This window comes from Corticium candelabrum, chromosome 5 (assembly GCF_963422355.1).
Source record: "Corticium candelabrum chromosome 5, ooCorCand1.1, whole genome shotgun sequence".
Lineage (NCBI taxonomy): Eukaryota > Metazoa > Porifera > Homoscleromorpha > Homosclerophorida > Plakinidae > Corticium > Corticium candelabrum.
In genome coordinates this window covers 5,309,803-5,328,571 of record NC_085089.1, presented here as the reverse complement: position 1 = coordinate 5,328,571, position 18,769 = coordinate 5,309,803, and the positions used below count along the sequence as shown (strand labels likewise).

Below are 18,769 nucleotides of genomic sequence, written 5' to 3'. Positions count from 1 at the left end.
CTCTACTGCTCTTCTGGTCTCTTACAGAAGAGCAGAAGATAATAAAGAAACTAAAGAAACGAGACAAACAGGGCAGCGCAACGTGTGTGGTAGCCTTGAACTTCCAGACCAGAGAGCTTGCAAGTCTGGATCAAGTCGATACTAAAACAAGTCCAAAAACATTTTGAGAAAATGATGGGTATGTACGGATGGGTATGTACTTATGTCATTTATGCCCATCTTCTACATCACATTCACAACTGCTGCAAGCGATATAGGTAAAAAGAGTGTGATGTAGGAGATGGGCATAAATGACTTAAGTACATACCCATCCCTACATACTCATCATTTTCTCAAAATGTTTTCGGACTTGTTTCATATATTTTTGGACTTGCTTCATACATTTTTAGATGGAAATGACAGTTTTAGTAAACGGATTGCTTAGCATTTTGAACATGTGAGAATACTTTCATGTTCAACCCCCCCCAGGACAGAGCACGTGGAGGTTGCACTCTCTGTCCCGCTCCCACCCTCCCACCCTAGGTCACGAATTTCAGGCTGTAATTAGACGCTGCACATCCCAGTTTAGCTACGGTATTTCTTTTCAAGTGACCTCTTTCATAATTAACTAAGAGCATGAGAGTGTTGACATTGGTAATGTGGTGACACTTAGATGACGTGGGTGACACTTAGATAACGTGGTGACACTTAGATGACGTGGTAACACTTAGATAACGTGGTGACACTTAGATGACGTGGTGACACTAGGTGAAGAAAGTAGGCGGTATGATCTCTTCGGCGTTGTTGCGTTATACGGGAACCGAGCACGATGGCGGAGAGGATCTGGTACGAGGCTAGTTGGACAGTACGAGTGAGTCGTACGGTACTCCTACTCTTTCTACATTAATTTATGGTAACTTGTTTTCAATCTTGACAACTGGTTGAGCGGTAGTCTCGCTAGTCGAGCGGTTAGACTAGCTAGCGGTCTGCCGAAGAATCAAAGAGTCGTCATTTCATGCCGTCCACCAAGATATCGCCGCAAACACGGCAGACGTCTCTTTGTTCGTGAGATCTCATGGCATTTACAAATGATATGTTGATCTAGGTAAAACGATCCTACGCCGTTAGACACCATTTACCATCGCTTTTGATAATTACTTCCGAAATCATTTTAGTATCGACTTGGTCCAGACTATAGAGTTCGCGCGCTTCGCGCCCTCTCTGGTCTGGAAATTCGAGGCTACGTGTGGGGAGTACTGTAGCGTTAGATGGCGCTATGGACTTGTAGCGCGCGTACCCCCAGTTATGTAGTAAGCGCGCTACTAGAAATAGACCATTAACGTGCGTGGTATCTGACGAGTAGACGGGAATTTCAGATTGCAGTACGCGCGCTAGCATCTGTTCGCGCCAGGACTGTTTGACTGAGTGGGAGAGACTGCTTGAATACATTGAAGTGCTAGGTAGGCGTGGGAGTCCTTGCTGTACTACCACCAGACTGCAAATATACTGGAATCGAAATTTAGAGGACAGTGGAGACAGACTACGACAGGAAGAGTGAGCGTCATTCGCTGCAGAGGTCAACGACTACAGTCCGTAACAGAAAGCATTTATTGTGAGTGCCTTAGCTTCTGGAGTAGCTGACGTTTGCTACTATCAGGCTGAGCTACAGAAAATACTTTGATTTTATTAATTAATGTATTAATTAATTAAAATTGACTAGAATACCCATTTCATATACCAACAGTATTGCATAGAATTGCATATGTGTCAAATCATAATCAACTATTTATTGCTCTAAGAAGGATAACACAAAGACTAACTAAACAAACAGTGCAGAGAACACACAAGGTCGTGTCCAAACCATTGGAGAAATGTATTGCTACAGATTGTCTGACAAGTGTTCTTGCAACAGCTTCAAATGTGCTGAGACAACTTGACAGAGAACAGCTCAGATGGCTACTAAGCTGTGCTCTGTTAAGAGTCGAAAGTCTCCATAACCAATGCATTGAAAGTCTCCTCAAGTAGCCACTTGGTGCTCACATCAATTAAATATCCACTTCTTATCTCCTGCATTAGTTGTGTCACCAGCCTTTGTTGCAGACACGTTGACGCGCCAGATGAAATAAATTCCTGACAAATTGTGGAAATCCAAGTTCCTGTTGATATCAGTTGGCCAAAGTGTCCCCTGATTTCTTGTCATCCAACTCCAGGTTACAGTTTTACTTTCATCACATGCCATTGCCTGCAAGTACAAAAGATTCCTCAAATCAGATTATTAAAAACCAATAATTGTGTTACAAACACAAACTAAATCTGACTATAATTAATTAATTAGTTCTTAGAGTGCTTATAATTAATTGCTTACAATTGTAACATTGCAGTTTGGACTTGATTAATAAAAATTGAAATGAACTGTATGTACATAAAACCCATAATTAATTAACTCACTCCATATATTCTGTTGAGTCCAAACAAGCTGAACACAATAATTCCATTGTAGAAATAAGCCCAGGCATGTTTTCCTGCCAACGGCTCCACTGTTGACTCTCTTTCTCATCTGAAGAGTTGGGGAAGCGCCATGAAGAACACCACAGAAAGGTCACTGGACCTGGTATTCATGAGGTACTAAGTCCCATAGGTATCCCCCAGTCTATTGACAGAAATGTGTTTCATGGGCACGTGGACAGGACTATCAAATGCATACATACGCATGCACACACACACACACACACACACACACACACACACACACACACACACACACACACACACACTACAAACACACACACTACAAACACACACACACACACACACACACACACACACACACACACACACACTACAAACACACACACTACAAACACACACACACACACACACACACACACACACACACACACACACACACACACACACACACACACTACAAACACACACACACACACACACACACACACACACTACACACACTACACACACTACACACACACACACACACACACACACACACACACACACACACACACACACACACACACACACACACACGGACACAGACATAAACACAGACATAGACACAGACCACATACATGAGATCTAGAGTACATGCCACACGCCGCACAAGCATGTCACCCAGAGGAAGGAATCTCATTCTCATCATAGGTTGCTGGTGGTTCTGCAAATGAAGAGACAGTCCCAACTCATGACCTGCAGAAGTTAGACACGAGATGTCGTGAGTGCTCCAAAATATTCAAGACTAGACAAACATTGAACCGCCACCGTAGAAAGACACACAACGCAGAGTATGAGAAGGCTGTGTGGCACCACTGTTTCATTGAAGGCAGCAGTCAAAACTTTATCCAAGTGAAATCTCTATCACAACACCTGGACTTTCATCACAAGATTGACATGGGTACTGTGTACTACATTTGTTCTTATCCACTCAATCTAACTACTGCAATCATAACTTTTAATTAATAAGATATTCAGGAACTAGAATTTTCTATCATGAAGGAGTTTGAGTCCTGGAAGGAAGCGGAAGAGAGCAACTTTCACCTACTTTAGAACTGAGAGAGGAGCAACAGCTCGTAAGACCCAGAAGGACAACACTGGGTCTGACAGCAGTGTGTGTGCAACCGAAAACCCAGGTACATCTACGGTGAACTTTCTATCAAGTGTAATCTGCACAATATCTATATCTGTGTATTTATCTATATTTATATTACATTTCTATAGCTATCTATAGGTATATGTATCTATCTATCTAGGCGTGTCCAAGCACGCCCACATTAGTTTCTTAAGTTAGAGTTTAGGTTTGAGTTTAGTTGACATTTTATGTAGTTTGCCGTATCTATCGAATGTCATTGTACTAGAGAATTGGATATATCTAATAAATATTCTATCTTTTTTTTTGAGACACGGGTTGAGTGCACCAGCACGTCAAAATCACGCGGGGACCGAACCCGGCCATTCCGCCAGCCACAAGAATTTCTTCTTGTGACTCCTGTCTGAGTCGTATTTGGACAGGTCTCATGTATGATAATCATTAGTGTTGCACGAGAAGTAAAAACTGACTAAGTGAATGCGATCTATGGTGCCCCGGCCGGACTCACGCCGAGGTGCGAGGTGTACATGTTAAGTCCATCACGACCGTTTTGCTGAAATGTGGACATACACACAGACTGACTACACGGTTATAAATGACTGACTGAGTGACTGACTAGATCACATGTTTTTTTGGGTTTTATATTGGTATACCCAACAGAGGAGACAGGCGGATGTCAAGGCTGCCGTCGCCATCCTTAAAACACAAAGCGCACGGCCTATCCGGTGGTCTCCATTGGCGAGAAAAGAAATCAATTCTCGGCGGACGGTGAAGGCGGGCTTCGTGCCACTCCTCCACGATCCGCCGCCTGATGGCCGACTCTGTTACACCCAATATGCTATTAGAATCTAAAGAATTACGATGTTGCCAATAGGATGCGATGAAGGTTCAGACGATAAACGATGCGGGTGATGATAGCGATAGACCACACAAAAACGGAGCAGTCAAAAGAGTCACATCGGACGGAACGTCAGACAGGAAGCAGGTAAGAATACGTCGTAAAGAAGGTTGGAGAGACCTTGCCGACGGACAACGAGCGAAAATATGCCGAGATCAGCCCGTCCGTCGCCACACGAGTTACAAGAGGTGTCGTGAGAAGGTCGGAAGAGTGTCAGACGGTCTGGAGTCGGAAGGACGCGATGGAGAAATTTGAAAGCAATATCGTTGGAATATGGGGTGTCCAGTCTTGCATCCTGAAGAGCGGAGCAAGCTGTCGACCAGCCCTCCGACCAAGAAGGGAGCATCCACTTATCCTCGGCTAGTGGTCTGACATCTCTGCATTTTGCCATCTTAACGTACATTCTCTTGGAGGAAAGAGGAATCGGTGTCTTAGGTGGAAAGGAAATCGATAACAATGACGGAGTGGCTTCGGTGTCGGGCAATGTAAACCAGACGGCTGGTATGGCAGTGTGCAGCTTACGCACAAAGCCTTTAAGAAAGTATGGTCCGACTTGATATCGTTGTTGTAATTGTGCGATCTCATTCCACCTATTGTTCTCTCGTAAATCACCGACAGTGCACAGTCCCGCGGTCGCCATGGAACGCGAATAGAACGGTCTTCCGCTCGGATCTGTGATGTTTAGGTTGCCGAACAGAGACTGTGAAGTCGCCTCCGACAACGTAGACGGGCTAGTCCTGTCGGCACCGTTGAAGCGTCGATAGGCTTTAACCAAGGACAAATAGAAAGGTGGTATGGCCGAGGAAACGAGAGATCGGTTTCCTGACAAGAGGCCACGATGGTCGGTAAAAGGACTGGCTGCTCGATCTAGCCAAAATCGCGCGAAGTACTTCCAACTGTCGTCGCCGGTACTTGTTAGTCTAGAGATCCACTGTAATTGTATAGCAGCGACTTTGTCGTGGATTACGATTCCGGCCAACCCTCCATTGCGCCTGGTCCGACAACAGACTCGTCGGCTTACGAGTTCGGCGTGATCTTTCCAGATAAATTTCCACATGGTCGTGTTGATCTCGTCGATCATTCGTGGTGGTGCCGGGACTACCTGAACCACGTACCACAATTTGGACGCCGCTAGCGTACGTGCCACATACGAACGTCCGGCGAGGAAAAGATCGCGTGGTTTCCAAAAGTGAAGTACAGCCCGCATCTTGTCGATTGCTCCTTGCCAGTTCGTTTCGTTTAGGGAACGAGCGGCACCGACGTGTATGCCTAAAAGTTTGAGGCTGTCTGTCGTCCACGACAGAGACATGGGCCGGTCTGTGCGGTCACTCCAAGGACCTACAAACAGACCGCGGGACTTGGAGGTATTTAGTCGTGCCCCACTGCCGTCTTGATACAAAGATAAACACTCTTGAAGGATACGGAAGTCGCGGTCAGAAGTCGTAATTACGGTAGTGTCGTCTGCGTACTGTGCCACTTTCAATACTCTGTGGGTCTGCGGCAATTGCAAGCCTGTGATGGGAGTACTTCTGATAGTAGAAGATAGGGTCTCCGCGACTAACACATACAGAATGGGTGATAAGGGGCAGCCCTGCCGCACTCCTCGTGTCGGATGGATCTTTCGTGAAATCCAGCCGTTGACAATGACACGACTCGACACGTCTCGATACAGTGTCGAAATGTATGAACGAAAGATCTCGCCAATATTCATTGCTGCCATCACTTTGTCGAGAAAGGACCATTCGACTCTGTCGAAGGCCTTCTCCTGATCGAGGCTGACGAGTCCGGCTCCTCTGTCTGTCGCCTCGCAGTAGTCGACCGTGTCTTGTAAGACGCGACAGCTGTCTCTGATTGATCTTCCCGATACGCAACACGTCTGGTCTTCGTGGACGATGGTCTGTAGAACGCTCGTCAGGCGAGACGCTAACAGTTTAGTTAAGACTTTATAATCAACTGATAGCAGTGATATTGGGCGCCACTTCTTGAGGTCCCGCCTTTCTCCTTTTTTGTGTAACAGTCTGATCACGCCTGCCCGTTGACTCGTACCGAGTCTACCGTTACTTAGAGCCGTATGATACACATCAAGAAGATCTGACTCGAGCAGACTCCAGAAGCGACGGTAGAATGCCACAGGAATGCCGTCGACGCCAGGAGATTTATTGCTCCCATTGAAGCCAGCGCCACACGCATCTCTTGCACAGTAATAGGTCTATCTAAGTATGCGCTGTCTTCCTGGGTCAGTCTTCGATCAAGGCTTGCCGTCAGTCGATCGGCTGATTGTTGGCAGATAGAGGAGGCAGAATACAAACGTTCATAAAAGGAAGCCGCTGCTTCTAACATGCCCTCCGTCTCGCTGTAAGTGTTTCCTTCGTGATGCAGCTCTGTCATCGTATTGTTCGTCTGTCGTTGCCGTTCTAAACGGGCATAGAAGCGTGTCGACTGTTCTCCTCGTTCGGTCCACTGTAGACGAGAGCGTACCCTGGCACCAGCGGCATCCAAGCGATCCAGAGCGCGCAACTCGTTTTCGGTTTGACGAAGACAATCACGTGTGTTTATATTACGATCCTCTCGTTCGGCCGACAAGCGGTTGTGACACTCGAAAAGTGTGGCTTGGAGATGTCTCCTTCGGCTTTGCCTACTTCTCGCCCGTTCTTCACAGTGACCGCGAGTGAGATCATGCAAGTAACATTTACCCACCTCCCACCAATCGACGATCGAAGGAAACCGTTCTTTTTCAAATCGCCACTCAGTCCAAAAGCTTTCGACTTTGTCCACAAATTCGCCGTCTATTAATACGTCTACGTTCACGTGGAAGTAGCCAGGACCTCGGTTCGTATTGGTTTCCAGAGGTATGGAAGCGCACACCGCTAAGTGGTCCGACCACTGCCATGGGTCTATGCGGACCTCGCTGACGTTGAGACAATCGTCGCTGCACAATATTAAGTCCAAACGACACATCTGTGTAAACCGATCGTTATGTCGTTTCCACGTGAAATCTCTACCTTTTGGATACCTAAAGTCTGTTCACGAATTAGATGGACTCGTGCCTGAGGGTTGGACCTTAACTAAACAGATTATCAAGAAAGCCGGATGTTATGTTTGTATAAGCAGCTCTCTTAGACTGATTGCATTCTTAGCATGTGTTGTCACAAGGACGCAAACCACTAGATATGGCGATTGAAGTAAACCCTAGCGAAGGGTCAGATGCTGGTGAGTCTGATTCCACAGAGAGCTATGACGAAGATCAAATGCAAGCCACTGGAAATCAATAAATGCTTGCTTGTACTGTACACGAGTTTCTAATTGTTTGCATCATAGTATTTGTTACACCTCTTCCTAGTTTGATAAAGAGTTATCTCACTGGGGGTTGTCTCTAGATTGATCTGATTAAGCGTGTCTCCACCCGCTAACTCATTACAATTCCGGAAGTTGCTTATGCTGGTCTTCTGTTCATAGCAAGAAATATATGATTATTATAATTGAATTAAGCTCTTCAAGAGCTGTCCATCGATATTAATTAGACCTCGGAAACCCATACTATAGTCCTGCTACACGCTGAATTCCTCAGTCCATCTAATGTGTGAACGGACTTTAGACCGATAAACATCTTTATAGTTAAAGCTCTTGATCAACGAGCTTAAACGACGGGCACTGGGATCGGGTCTGTCACGCGAGGCATTGAATTTGTCTAAGCGTGGATCCATGACAGCGTTGAAATCTCCCAGGATCCAATGGTTGGACTGTCCCACGAGAGGTTCTACTCGAGACCTAAGAAATTGCACTCTGTCGACACTCGCACAAGGGCTGTATACACACGTAATGTGGTAGACACTTCCCTCTATTCTGACCGATGCCGATATCAGTCGACCATCGTTATCTCTGCCAGTACAGGAAAGTTCGGAGTGAGCGCGCTTGGAGAATAGGATAGCAACACCATTTTGCTGGGATGTTCCCAGATTACATAAGATATCATAAGAAGGACAATCTTTACTATATTCTTGAGCTTCCTCATCTGTAGCCCAATGAGTCTCTTGAACACCAACAATATCAACGTGGAGAGAACAGAGAAAGCGATTTAGAGCAAAACGCTTGGATGGGTTACGAAGACCATTGACATTTAAGGTAGCGATAGTTAAGACCGACATGAGGACACTTAAAACGAGGGGAAGGAGGAAAAGATGACTAGACGGAAAGAATGGGACAGAAGGGAACAATTATTGGGTGTCGGGAAGTGTAGCGATCGACTCAGGAGCATCGCTACTCTTTCTGAAGTACGGGGAATCACTTCGCAGCTTTCTCAGAACCGTTGTACCGTCGCGCATGCGATAAGACATCATCGGTTCTCCCTCATGAATGATTACATTCGGTTCTTTCGATCGCGATCTGCTCCGCATCAACCTGCCTGGCGATGAAGAAAGGCTTCTCGCAGATTTCTGTGTCTGTTTCCTGCGTTTACTTCTTTTGGGAGGTGGTTCGACAAAGACAGCGTTGTCCTTATCGCCTGTGTTGAAGTAACTGTGATCTCGGTTAGCCGATACGATTGGCTCCGCCCAGTCGGCTGTTCCGAGGTCTGAAGACTAGTTGTAGCGATGGAGAGAAAAGAGTCAGCGGAAGGGTTTGTAACTTTGTCGTTTATGTGAGGATCGGGCGCACAGTGCGAAGTTTCGTCGGGAGTGCTATCGACAGCCAGAGTTGGTGCTTGTGCAGGGAGCCCGACCTCTTCATCGTTCTGGGAAGTTAACTCTTCCCCTACCACTTCCTCGGACCCCAGAAGAAGGTCCGAGTTGTCCACTGTAACAGAATACGAGGGCGCGCCTAGAGAAGCGTCGCATTGTCTGTCGCCGTCTAGGATGGAGTTTTCTACTTCTAGATATGGCAGTTCAGGGGTGCCCGCACACGATCTACCATCGTATTGTAGCACCGTCCAGACGCAACGTTCTATAAAATACGTTGTGCTCCTGTCTAGACGTATCCGTGCTATACTGCACTCTCTCGTGTAATATAATCCAAGCAGGCACTGGTATATAGGACACACTTGAACGATCAACTGATCAAGCCTTACGCAAGTGCCACGTACACCAAGTAGTGAACTTGAACTAAGCTCTATATAAGTAGACGATACACCGTACTACACGGTACACGATCAAAACTACGCTAGTCTAGCAAATTCACAAGTTATATAGGCGCTACCTAATGACGTCAACTAACGTACGCTAAGAAACTAGTGCGCTACACAGTTGGTATTCTGTCCACAGCGAGTCGGCTCTCTCGCGCACGGGATAGGGTTCCGAGGCATTTGTGTTGGCATCCATCTCTGCCTGCCAGTCGTGTGAACGAGTGTCCTGTTCGGGACAATCTCTGACTAAATGTGATGCACTCTTGCACCGATAGCAGTGCCTCACCATTTTCCCGCACACTCTCACTACCAGATTGTAGTGACCGATCGTGATTAGACTAGGAAAGTCGTCGGCTGTACAATCCTTAAACTTAAATAATCGAACACCCGTTTCGATGGTTGGGTGTTTGTTGCTGGTTAGCCTCCTCGTTGATACAAGTGTGCCCGTTCTGACAGTATGGAAGTCACGTGACTATCATCCATTTCAAAAGGCATCAACAACATGACTGCTGTGTACCGAGTCTTCGGTTTTTGTACGCATTCGCACGCGAAATGCCTTGCTTTTACGTCTACTCTGTGTGTCAGGAGTGTCTCTTTGGCTATGCAGCTTACTTCGTCGACGCGTACGTGTTGCAACACCGCCTCTTCTACTTCGTCATATGACACTGACAGGCTTTCGTCTATTTGAATCCTCAGTGACAAGTCGCGTACAATGTGCACCGCCATGTTGACTTTGACGAACACGAGCGCAGTCACTCGTACGGCAGAGAAACTCTGCGCACAAGATACAAAACTCTCTCTCCGGAGTGTCAGGTTCTGTCCAAGAAGCAAAGAAGAAGTTACATATAGACAGTGACTGCTGATAGTGTTTCGATACTAGTATCGTAGAAAGTATCATAGCAAGTACTTAGTAGTGTCTGCAGTAACCTGGGCCCTAAGGGTCCTTGTAACAACAACAACAACAAAAAATGTGATGTACATGTACAGTGTATTTATCTAGCTGAGAAGCAGTGTGTCTACTATGTCTGCTGCGAAGCTACAAACCGACTGTGAGGGACAGTACAACATCAGAACAAAGAAGATATACAAAAAGCAAGCGACTGGAACGTCTTTGTCTTGCAAGGATGAATGTAAGCATTGAAACTGAAGGGACTGTGAAGGTGTGGTACGTTAGTGGTCATACTGGTCACAATCCAAGTCTAAAAGAGAGCCATTTTCTCCCTCTCCCGGCCTCGTGTAAGGACAAAATGATTCAGAAATTGACAATGGGAGTGACAATTGAGCGAGTTCTTGAAGGTAAGACAAACAGTGTTTGTTGCTCTCTTTGATGCATCCTTGAAATGAATGTGCCAATTGTGTTGGTCTATTTTTATCTTGAATGCAATTGTCTCCTTGATGCTTCTCACTTCCTGTAATGGTTTCCTTGCTTTACAAACGATTTAAATTGGGAACCAGGGTTTTCAGTTCAAACTTACTAATTACAGGTAGGTAGTGTAGCTATTGTTGTTGACTGTGGTTGTTGGTATAGACTTCAGGCAGGAGCTAGCTAGCAGAGAGAACAGAGATGAATTTGACAATCTTGCTCGGCGAGATCACTTTGTTACAAGACAGGATGTACGAAACTGTCAGAGGAATTTCAATCGACTTTGCCAAGTTTGGTCACACAAGTGATGCAGAGTCTGTCCAATCTCTTGTGCAGAAATTACAGCAGGAGAAATACAATCCAGTTCTTCTGTACAAGGAATGGGGCATAAAAATGACATTGTACCAGATCTCCCAGCAGAATCCTTCCTTTTGTGTATTCAAACAAAGCACCAGAAGGAATTGTTTCAGAAGTATGCCATGAACGTTCTGTGCATGGATTCGACACATGGCACAAACCTTTATGACTTCAAGCTTATCACAGTGATGGTTGCTGATCAGTTTGGGCAAGGTGCTCATTGCCAGTGATGCGTGGCTTTTGCACGGGATTGACTTAACTTAAATAAACAACTAACATATTTCCCCATGCCATGTACGAAGAACGGTTGGTTGGTGCATTTGTAGCAAAGAGGAAAAGCAATATGTGCAGCACTTTTTACAAGCCATCAAGGATGCTGCCCCAACTACAACTGTCAAAACAGTCACGACTGACGATGGTAAGAAAGAAGATAATCTACTGGCACCAATGCAAAATAAACATCTAGAAATCAAATGTTTACTGAACAATCATTCACATTCTAAAGTAGTACCGTATCTTCTCACAAATGTGGATTGATTGATCAATTATCCACAGATAACACTGGATGGTTTGCAGCAAGATCTGTCTTTGGTGATATCATAAAGCACCTCCTCTGCCATTGGCACGTTGATAGGTATGAATGTAAAGCAGGATGACCAGGAATGCAGTTGATCACACCGCATATTGTTTTCTCTCTTCAGATCACTTAAACGTAACATATTTTCCAAAGTGAAAACCAAGTCAGATCAATTCAGCATTTATCAGTCGCTGTACTTGTTGATACACCATACAGACAACAGATATGTTCCATCAATATCTGGAGTCATTTGCTGATGCATGGATACCCAAGGAACCATCATTCATCCAATATTTCAAAACTTTCTATGCCAGTAGACCAGGTAAATACATGTATTTAGTATAGCGCTGCTGTGAACATAGTGCTCTGATTTTTATATGGTTTCAGAGAAATGGGCCATGTCGTATCGAAATTTCAGTCGTGCTTATACTGATACCAACATGTTATGTTCGTTGAAAGGTGTGGTTAGTTTGGAATTTTCATGTATAACCTGTTATGTCCAATCCTGGACCTGATAGCTACAAATATGATATACATCTGTTGACAGCTTTCATAACAAGTTAAAGCGAAATCCGTCCTACCTGAGGGGAATGGCAAATCGAAGAGTGGACCAATTAATTACCACACTGCTGAAGATGGAGGCAGACCAGTTTATGGATGTCCAGAAAAGGGATTGTGGCCTACCAGAGGTGTCACTCAAAAGAAACAGACAACATCACATCAGAACGGACTACTAATCCCTGATCATCACATTACAGAGGTACATTGTATATTAAACTACTAAGTTAAAGCGACACTGTCAAGATTTGAGCGCACAAGTGCGCATGCTTGTGCGCTCTAGGCGTGTCACACTTCGCGCGCAAACCTACATCGGGACTCCTAGGTCAGCGTAATGGCGTTTCGTGACGATAGAACGCGTATTAGTGCATCAGACACGTCTGCTGACGAAGGAGCAGTGGTTATTCCGGTACGCAGACAATGGGACTTTTCGCTGGGATGTCTATAGCTAGGAGCCTACTATAGATGTCTTGCGACAGTTTAATAGTCTTCATGACACTTGTTGTGCACTTGCGGCGACGTCCTGCCCCTTGACGTGCACCTCCATGGCTTCTCTTCTGAGATACCGAAGTCATATCGGTGCGGGAATCTTGTCCATCACGTGCGGCTTGCAAAGGGCCCGTTTTCGCCGTAGAAAGTAACCGTTCGAGGTCGAAAACAAACGCTATACTTGCTCTATATTTACAAAACTTATACGACGTATCAAATCCATGCGCAATGACCTAGTCAAGTACGACGATATCGGCTGTCAGGCACTCAAAGCTCGACAAAAGTCGATTTATTGCCAAAACGTGGCAGATAACGCAATATAACTACAGGTAAAATCGCACTTGCCAACGATTCCTCGTTTTGGAGAACTTGAAAAATTTCTACCTAAATTCAAGTTTGCGGGGGCGTTTAGACGCTAGGTATCCGAGGATAAAATCTTGACAGTGTCGCTTTAAGGTAACACATATTAATTACCTATTGCATGAAAGAAATCCATGTGAGAGAAGTCTATGCATGCAATATACAAGAGCAGAGAGGATGAGCTGTAGCAGCAATATTAATACCTATATAAAACTGGTTATTCCATGGTTATTCTATGTCATCACTAGGTACCTGACAGTGCCAACACGTGGCAAGTACAGTCTCAAACAGAGACAGGGACTCTTTACACAGTGAAAGAAGTTATTTCCATCTGTCCACATCTTACCTGTTCTGCTGTTCCCTGTGATGCACAAGAATGTCAACCACTTTGCCGCCACTGCTACCATTGCACCTGCTTTGGATTTCAGACTGGTCATCTGTGCAAGCACATACACAAGATATGATCACACTTGAAAGCAACTCACAAAAGCAAAGAGACACAGCCAGTTGTAGAACATCCTGAGAGTATGGTAATTGAGCAAACTGAAGCAAAGGCTGCAGTAAACATTCCAGCAAAAGCAATGGACACTCCAGGCAAGTCCAGTGGCATGTTCATTTCAAATCACACCCCATTTGTGTACATTCTATAATTCTCATGATGCTAAATTGTCTTAGATTGTGTGCACCTTGAAAGAATTGCATCCATTGCCAAGAACATTGCCATCCAAGCAGAAAGAAGAGCCATTGAAACACTGCATGTACCACAGATACTGGCCCTGGTCAAGGAAGCGGAATTACTATCGAGACTGAAGCAAAACGGTACTGATTCTGCTGAGCTGAAAACAACACATCAAATACCACCAGGAAAGAAAGCCCAACAGTAGCAGCTCCACTTCAAGAGGCTAACCAGAAAAAGACAAAAACAAAAATCAAAAGGGATTCTAAGGTAACAACAAGTCTCAAGTTAGTCCAAAGGAGTCGTGATGCATTCTGTTCTACATCAGAGCACCAGACAAGAATGAAGCAAAACGCATCAAAGAAAGTCTGAAGAAACATAGTGATGAGGTACGATGCACTTTGGGTCTTGTCTGTGCTCTAGCAAAGTCCTATTACAACTCCTGACTAAGATTACACATAAGACCTTCACATACTATATGACATTGAGCTAGTTAGCTGCATAGAAAAGCAGGCCAGTCTTCATTGTTAGGAGACGATACTCCACTGAATCACCTTAGCTGATTAATAGCTGCATCTGACTGGGTACAGGCATACTCGTTGGGACAGACTAGATACTGCATCCAGACATCACAATGGTGGGCCATGGAAGGCCGATGCATTCAAAGTTGCATTTCATGTAATTATTGGATTCGGCTCAAGGGGCATTGCTAATTACAGCCTGTTATCAATTAATGTACACAATGTGTTTATAAATAATTTACATAATTGCAGTTGTAATGCCATGTTTGGGATACTTCATCTGTTTTAAATTGCAGAAGCACTGTTCATTGAAGCCAATTTTTATGGAGGCAGCTCATCACCACCGATCAGCAGCTACACAAAGAGTTGATGGGGATCATGATCAGTCAAACAAAGAACTATCAAACAAACCAGAGCAGCCACTACAGCAGAGACAAGGGCAGCATATGGGAGAACAGCAACACGTGCCCACACAGGACTGCCAATTGAAGCAGTACCATCAGCCACAGTGTGCCATGAAGTCACAAAGGTTGTCAGCAAAGTCCAATTGCAATCTAGGAATTTTGCAAAGCAATGTTGGCTGGATTGACGATGGAATTATCAACTCAGCCCAGCGGATGCTGAAGCAGAGGTTTCCGGAAAAGAACGGTCTCCAGAACACCCTTTTGTCGCAGCAGCAGCAGTTTGTAGTGGTTAGGCAAAATTCAGTTCAAATTCATAACATTGGCAATCACTGGGTAACGACATCAAGCGATGAACAAGGGAGTATCCATTTGTATGACAGCTTGGTCAGATACAAGCTATCGAGTCACCTAGAACAGCAGATTGCATCAATCTACCGAAGCAATGAGAAGGAGATTACAGTTTCAATACGAGCAGTTCAGCAACAGAGAGGTGGCAATGATTGTGAGCTATTTGCAATTGCTTTTGCCTACGACGTTGCTTCTGGCATTGATCCTGAGTATGTAACTTATATTCAATCTGACATGAGAAAACATTTGTTCTCATGCGTCAAGAAAGGCTATATAACACCATTTCCACGTTATTTTCAAGGCCTCACAAGGTGTAAGCGTTCTGTAGCCTCTTTCGCTATTTATTGTGTTTGCAGGCAGCCAGACAGTTTTGGAAGGCTGATGATCCAGTGCAACTGTTGTGATGAGTGGTTCCATTGCAAGTGTGTTTGTTTGAAACCACCTGGCAGAACATTTTACTGTCCAACATGTTCGAGTGAACAAGGTTGTTAGTTGACACAACAGACTTTGTACAACAAGCAGTAAACAGTTGCTAGTAAAACTGTGGCACTTCATGTAAGGATGTTTTCAACTTTTTCCTTTTACGAGACTTGACCAATTATATTACTTCGTAGCAAGCAAAACAGTAGATTTGTTGCTTCAGGCTATCTGTTTATGTGTACTTTCAGCGTCAAAGTATACAGATATACCTATACATGCATATAACAAATATTTATAAATAGCCACTTGCAACTAGCAACGCAACTAGACTCGAGCCAGTCTCTCCCCGCCCCTGCCGTTCCCCGGATGTCTCGTCGGAGCACGGACGAGACGTGGAGGGGAAGGAACGGTAAGGGTGGGGAAGTAGGGGCGGGAAAAGGTAGGGGAGAGGTAGGGGCGGGAAAGGTAGGGGCGGGGAATGGTAGGGGCAGGGAGCGGTAGGGGCGGGTAATGGTAGAGGCAGGGAACGGTAGGAGCGGGGAGGGACTGGCTCGAGTCTACAACGCAACCACAGAGTACTCATGTCTTTTTAGGAGTAAATCTGTGAACGTTTTCCAGAATCCAGTTTTTGTAGACGTAAGGAGCACCCTTTGCATAGATGCAGTATGCTGTCAACCCCTGCCAGCATGCAGGCATTTCAGGGAACTCTATCAATTCAATCAGGGGGCCCTTGAAGAGTCAGTGGTTGGGGGCGGCAGCAACTCGATCATGCTGTCCATGAGGATCTGATGGATCACTAGGCAACCTATTTCAGTTAGCCTGCTTGCCATGGGACTACAGTACTGATTCGAAAAAAGGCTGATAGGCCATAAAATAGGCCGCGCTGGTTTCAAGGTTTCAAAGCAAGTAGTAAGTTGTATAAGTGATAGTAGCAGCCCAGGAGATGTGTATCATCCTGACTTCATGATGGGGCAACCGGGTTATTTTGACATATCCGTTCGAAACTCCTGCAGTTGTCAACTCATATACATATATGTGTAACATTTACTTTTTAAAATACATTTAAAACTACTTGTTCCTTGCCACAGTTAACAAATCCCAAAGGTCACACTCAGTGTAAAATTGCAAATTAGTGCATATATATATATATATATATATATATATATATATATATATATATATATATATATATATATATATATATATATATGTAAACCTAGATGCCAGAAGTATGCAGGTCACACAAAAACATACACTCATCTTGTATTCAACCAAGAACACTCAAACAATTTAGCCATTCCAAATTATTGAAACTACAAGTAGCTACGAAGACCAGTTTTACGGGAAAAATTTATTTTAAGAAGTGATGTCTACCTGGCTGTTTTTGATGGTACCAGTCTCGTCGTTTCAGTTAGCCATCACAACAAATCACTCCCACGTGTGCGCTGGAAATGTAGCGTGCGTTGGAGTCATGCCCATGAAGCGCACGCTACGTACAGTACAAGTCCACAGACCAAAAGTCCACGTAGCGCGCGCTAGAAAGTGGTATTCGAGCGTGGGGACTCCTACACATCTACGTCATCAAGGGGCGGTACTTTCAATTTCCCCCGTTTTTTTATTCTTCGTTGTTTGTCGTGTGGCATCGTTTAAAGCTTGCAGAAATGGACGAACAGGCGACGCTATATGGTTCTAGATCGCAAGGGTCTAAAACTTTGTGCTGGTACTGGAAGAGGGTTGCCGTTTTCTGTGTGGTACCTGTGGTGCTAACTGTCGTTTCAGTGGCCGTTGCTGTTACGACGATTCTACATAACTACGACAAATCTCGTAAAATCTCAGAACTCACTCCCAATTCAACCATTCTGCTTCCCTTCAATGGAGGACGAGTTGATCAGGTGACCATGGAGTCATGGAATATTGACTACAACGCATTCCTAGCACTCTACACGTTTCCGCGGAAACCAAAGTTAACTATTTATCAGAAGTTCTCTGCTAAGGAAGACGATACATTTTTGTTTGATGGTCAGTTTCTGCCTGTAAAGTTTTACCTCAACAAAGGATCTCGTATGAACGTTTCATTCTGTAGTAATGGCAGAGTGAGACTGTTAGTTATTCAGTACGACGGCTACATCAGTGACCTGCATGATGCAACTGTCAGAAAGAATGTGAAATTTGCTAAGACGTTTGATGGACAGGCAGATGACGACAATTGTACCTCACCATCCAAAATTAGCTTTCTATGTGAAACGTCCCATGCATACCAGTTTGTATTTTTGCCTTGGGATAATTCCAGGAGGGAAGTTGTGCCACATCGACTTACACATATTGATTTCAATGGGAATCTTACACAATATAATATCTCCACTGGAGCAAATGATCACTGCCACATGTCTTCTAGTAGAACAAGTTGTTCTGTTGATTTGTATAGGGAAGCGAGTACTGTGGTTGTAGCTGTTGTGGGAAACATTGATACTGATGTTGGTCATGGTCACATTGTCACAGGAATGACAATCAAGAGCAGTGTGAGGGAGGACTTTATTGCTGTAATTATTGGTGGTGTAATTGGATGTGGAGTGACGTTGTCATTGGCAATTCTGTTAGTTGGATATGTATGGAAGTCAACATTCATAAAGAAGTAGAAATGCACCCTGCATGTCATGACTTTGTCAGACATATGATTTATATAGGTCTAAGCATGAGGTGTCATAAATGCATTGATTGTAGATTTCTGATTAGGCTTGTGCTTTGTTTAATTACAACTAGAAGTACAGTACCGGCAATAAGTAACCTAGCATTTTTATCGTATGCGTATCGTATCGTATCGTATTGCGTATCATATATCGTACCATCTGGTATCTTATCTTAATTGTATCATATATCATATTGCGTATCGTATATCCTATGGATGGTATCTTATCTTAATTGTATGGTATCATCTTTTATCTTATCCTATCCTACATAGTATCTTTCATGGTATCCTATGATATCGTATCGTATCGTATCGTATCGTATCGTATCGTATCGTATCGTATCCTATCGTATCGTATCGCTGTCAGCTTACTTATTGCCGGTACTGTACAACATTTATCAATTTGATGTAAA

The 18,769-nt window shown here is 44.4% G+C and overlaps 2 protein-coding genes and 2 long non-coding RNA genes across 4 annotated transcripts; 3 read left to right on the top strand and 1 right to left on the bottom strand.

Moving 5' to 3' along the window:
• Positions 1–1,655: 1,655 nt before the first annotated feature.
• LOC134180174 (uncharacterized) lies at positions 1,656–2,524 on the bottom strand. The gene is made up of 2 exons (XR_009969947.1): positions 2,428–2,524; positions 1,656–2,221 (listed from the first exon to the last, which is right to left on the bottom strand). It is a non-coding gene; the product is annotated as an uncharacterized LOC134180174 (long non-coding RNA).
• Positions 2,461–3,873, top strand: LOC134180173 (uncharacterized). The gene is made up of 3 exons (XR_009969946.1): positions 2,461–2,601; positions 3,142–3,391; positions 3,461–3,873. It is a non-coding gene; the product is annotated as an uncharacterized LOC134180173 (long non-coding RNA).
• Positions 3,874–10,619: 6,746 nt separating this feature from the next.
• Positions 10,620–15,943, top strand: LOC134179916 (uncharacterized). Its single transcript, XM_062646938.1, has 8 exons — positions 10,620–10,893; positions 11,126–11,951; positions 12,019–12,216; positions 12,282–12,353; positions 12,442–12,654; positions 13,550–14,247; positions 14,306–14,366; positions 14,795–15,943. Exon 8 carries the CDS (start codon positions 14,822–14,824, stop codon positions 15,740–15,742), a length of 921 nt encoding a protein of 306 aa, XP_062502922.1. The 5' UTR covers positions 10,620–10,893; positions 11,126–11,951; positions 12,019–12,216; positions 12,282–12,353; positions 12,442–12,654; positions 13,550–14,247; positions 14,306–14,366; positions 14,795–14,821; the 3' UTR covers positions 15,743–15,943.
• Positions 15,944–17,270: 1,327 nt separating this feature from the next.
• On the top strand, positions 17,271–18,426 carry LOC134180105 (uncharacterized). The gene has a single exon (XM_062647190.1). It carries the CDS (start codon positions 17,332–17,334, stop codon positions 18,304–18,306), a length of 975 nt encoding a protein of 324 aa, XP_062503174.1. The 5' UTR covers positions 17,271–17,331; the 3' UTR covers positions 18,307–18,426.
• Positions 18,427–18,769: the final 343 nt, after the last annotated feature.

Excerpts from the sequence above, each read along its gene's own strand:
- LOC134179916 (XM_062646938.1), top strand. The coding sequence starts at position 14,822 with ATGGAGGCAGCTCATCACCACCGATCAGCAGCTACACAAAGAGTTGAT.
- LOC134180105 (XM_062647190.1), top strand. The coding sequence starts at position 17,332 with ATGGACGAACAGGCGACGCTATATGGTTCTAGATCGCAAGGGTCTAAA.